General features: G+C 40.3%; 1 protein-coding gene across 2 annotated transcripts in view; it reads right to left on the bottom strand.

Annotated features, from left to right (window-relative positions):
* Nucleotides 1–765: 765 nt before the first annotated feature.
* LOC143292041 (ependymin-related protein 2-like) overlaps nucleotides 766–3,484 on the bottom strand; it is a 9,237-nt gene continuing 6,518 nt past the window's right edge. For both annotated transcript variants that reach the window (XM_076602212.1, XM_076602211.1), the window contains one exon: nucleotides 766–2,516. In XM_076602212.1, coding sequence (XP_076458327.1) covers nucleotides 2,422–2,516 — 95 coding nt within the window. In that variant the 3' untranslated portion in view covers nucleotides 766–2,421. The remainder of the gene's footprint in view (nucleotides 2,517–3,484) is intronic.

A 3,484-nucleotide genomic window follows, 5' to 3' on the forward strand; every position in this document is an offset into this window, starting at 1 on the left:
GAAAAGATAAAAAAAACAACATTGGTGTACACTGGATGATTTCACTGCCTTGACATGTCTTACACCTATGACAGTGTCAGCTATATCGGTTCATTGGAGGAGTGTAGTGGCTGTTGGACATCTGTACTTGTCTACAGGTCTGATTTGATTTGAATTTTGATGTAGATTAATATGAATTGCCTCACATTTCAAGATTGAAATTAATTCCAGGTCCACAGACTTCAGATGCCCTTTGGAAAGTGTAATAAGTTCTGTGATTTTTCTTTCTTTTTTTCTTTTCATGCATCCTATTTCAGATTTGAAGGATGGTTACAGTCTTTAATAGAGAAGGTTCTTTTACCATGAGAAAGCTTTTGTTGAGATATCATTTGTCTGTGTCATGTGTAATCTGGTGTGTGTGTTTGTGCCCCACTTATCATTTGCAATGATTTTGTTTTGGAGTGTGAGTGATGACAGACTCTGTCAAGCGGGTATTCTCTGTGTTGGCTTGTAAACACTGGCTTCATGTCTCATTGTGTATCACACTTCTGTTTTTCAAACCATGTGTACTTGAACAAAAAATTAAAAAAAGAAAGTACCTTCATGAAGTTGCTCAAATTCTTGTGTGTATGTGGAGGGTGCTGGCGCATGCATGTATATCCGTGTGTGTGTGTGTGTGTGAACATCATCTGTTATCAAGCTTTGTCAAGAGACTTTTAACCGGAGAATGAACGCATACACACACGAAACATATATACAGACAGCCATATGGTAAACCAAGGCGCAGTGTTTGTAGATTCATACTTGGTGACAAAAAAAGGAACATGCATGTATATGCAGACACACTGAACCACATGCAAGCATACATCCAACACATTATGACATGTGCATCACACACACACACACACACACATCTGTGCATGCACTTGTCTGTCAATGTGTGTGTATTTATGTCAGAGTGAGTAGATACAAAAGCGTGCATGTACATATCTTAAGGAGTGTGTCAAGTGTGTAACTGTGCGTTTCTGTGAGATTGGCTGAGCGTTTTTCATTAATGCATGCATTTATTTGACTGTGTGTGTGAATGTGTGTGTGCGTACATGCAAATATGTTCTTCAGTTTAACATTTATTAAAAATTTAAGCACTGAAAAAACATCGAGGCAAATGTCCAACTGGACTGTGAAATGAACTTTAAGAAAATGTGTGTGTGTGTGTGTGTGACTGTACTTCACTGAGTGTGCATATGCATGTGTGCAGACGTGTGTGGCATTGAATGTGGGAGTGTGTGTGTGTGCATACATGTATGTGCGTTTGTGTACATGCTTGTATATATATATGTGTATATATATATATATATATATATATATATGTGTATGTATGTATATAAAATAAGAAATTCATATATATATGCATGTGCATGTCAGAGAGAAATGGAGATGGAGACCGGATGATTCAGTCTACGGGAACCAACTCTTCAGAATCATGAGTAATAGTATTAGTCTCCCTTGATAACATTTTCTAACTGTTGTGCACATTAATATTACTGTATCATCGGCATACGAAATTAGCAATAATCTGAGAAATAACTTTGCAATCTTCTGGAAACACCTCTAAAAATAATTATTCTTTAAGTTTATCGATGCTAGTCTCCTCCAAGGAGTGTGTGTGTGTGTATAAAGGAGAGAGAGAGTTTGCATCTATGTTTGTGTGCATGCTTTTCTTTTTGTTGCCTTTGTGTGTGTGTGTGAAGGAGAGAGATAATTTGCGTGTATGTCTGGGTGCATGCTTTTCTTTTTTTGCCTTTGTGTGTGTGTGTGAAGGAGAGAGGGAGTTTGCGTGCGCGTGCTTATTGTGTGTGTGTATGTGTGTGACAGAGGTGTCCAGTATCTGAAATGCAGATGAGCGGTCTACGGGAAACAACTATAATTTGAGTATTCAGTTTGTTTAAAACAGTGATCCCTTTGATATTATTTGATTGAACTTGTGTGTGTGTGCGTGTGTGTGTGTTTAGGTGTGTCTGTCTGTGTGCGTGTGTGTGTGAGTATCTGTACGAACATGTATGTGTGTCTGTGTGCGTGCGAACATGTGCATACGTGTGCGTGCGCGCATGCGCGTTGTGTGACAGAGATGCCCCGGTATCGAAACTGCAGTTGAGCGATCTACGGGAAACAACTCTTAAAAAAAAAATTGACATCAGTTTTACAAAATTGACCTCCCCTGCTATTAGGTTAATCGTGTGAGTGTGTGTGCCTGTCTGCGTGCGTGTGAATGTGCGCGTGCTTGTCTGAGTGCGTATGTATCTGTGTGTGCATGTGTCTGTCTGTGCAGAACACGTTGAACATTGAACTGGGAGAGATCCCAATGCCCAAGCAATGAGGAATAACAGTCAGTGGTTGGTGGTGGAATCAGTGTCGACAGCACCAAAAGACAGCAAAGCAGTGTCACATGAGAACTGAACAGCTGGGCGGTACATCAAAGATGTCCAGGTTCTGTAGCTCTGTGAAGCTGGTAAAGGTCGCCATGGTGTCCACAGACGCTGCACATTGACGTTGAACATGTGTTACTTTATTTCAGACTGAACAAGTATTACATTATTTCAGATTATTACATTATTTCAGATTGAACAAGTATTTCATATTTCAAATCGAACAATTATTTCAAACTGAACAAGTATTACATTATTTCAAACTGAACAAGTATTTCATTATTTCAAATTGAACAAGTATCACATTATTTCAATCATTATGCCGTTGTCATCATCATTATCTATTATTATCGCTGTTAGTCGTTGTTGCTCTTGTTGTAAACAGCAATGTCATTCATAGTTGTTGTTGTTGCTGTTGCTGCAGCTATTGCTCTTTACTGATTGTTTTCTTCATCGTCATCCTGTCAGTACATTTTATTCTCTCTTCTCCACAGGAAGAGCGCATCGCCACAGTGCAGCGCCACTGCCATTTTTTTCTTCTCCTTTTTTTTTTTCTCTCTGCCTGCAAGTGGTTTTTGTTTTCCTATCAAAGCCTCATCCGAATGACTAGCGTCAAGACCACCCGGCACTCAAGGCCGGTCTAGGTGGACGTGTTACTGCTAGTCCACCACTCCATACACAGACTGCGATTTCACCGGCAACATCAAAAGAATACTGATGAGACATATCTCTAATTTGAGACAATAAAGTTATTCTTATCTTATCTTATACACAAGCACGAAAAACACCACTCTACTGAGTCTGAAGCGGTGTACAGTGAAATGGTGACCATACAAACTACACCGAGAAAGATGAAGACAGAACACAGGGAAACAGGACAGACATGCAGAGGAACTGCTTGAGAGAAGATGAGAGCAAACAGAAAGGCAGAAGACGAGACCCCCCCCCCCCCCCCCTTACCACCACCCCCCCCCCCCCCCCCCCGCCCCCCCAAAAAAAAGAAGTGTAGGACAGAATGGCAGAAAAGCAGGGAGTAAGAACAACAAAGCAGCTTAAAAATCAACACAACAACAACAAAG

This window comes from Babylonia areolata, chromosome 18 (genome assembly GCF_041734735.1).
Source record: "Babylonia areolata isolate BAREFJ2019XMU chromosome 18, ASM4173473v1, whole genome shotgun sequence".
Classification (NCBI taxonomy): Eukaryota; Metazoa; Mollusca; class Gastropoda; order Neogastropoda; family Buccinidae; genus Babylonia; species Babylonia areolata.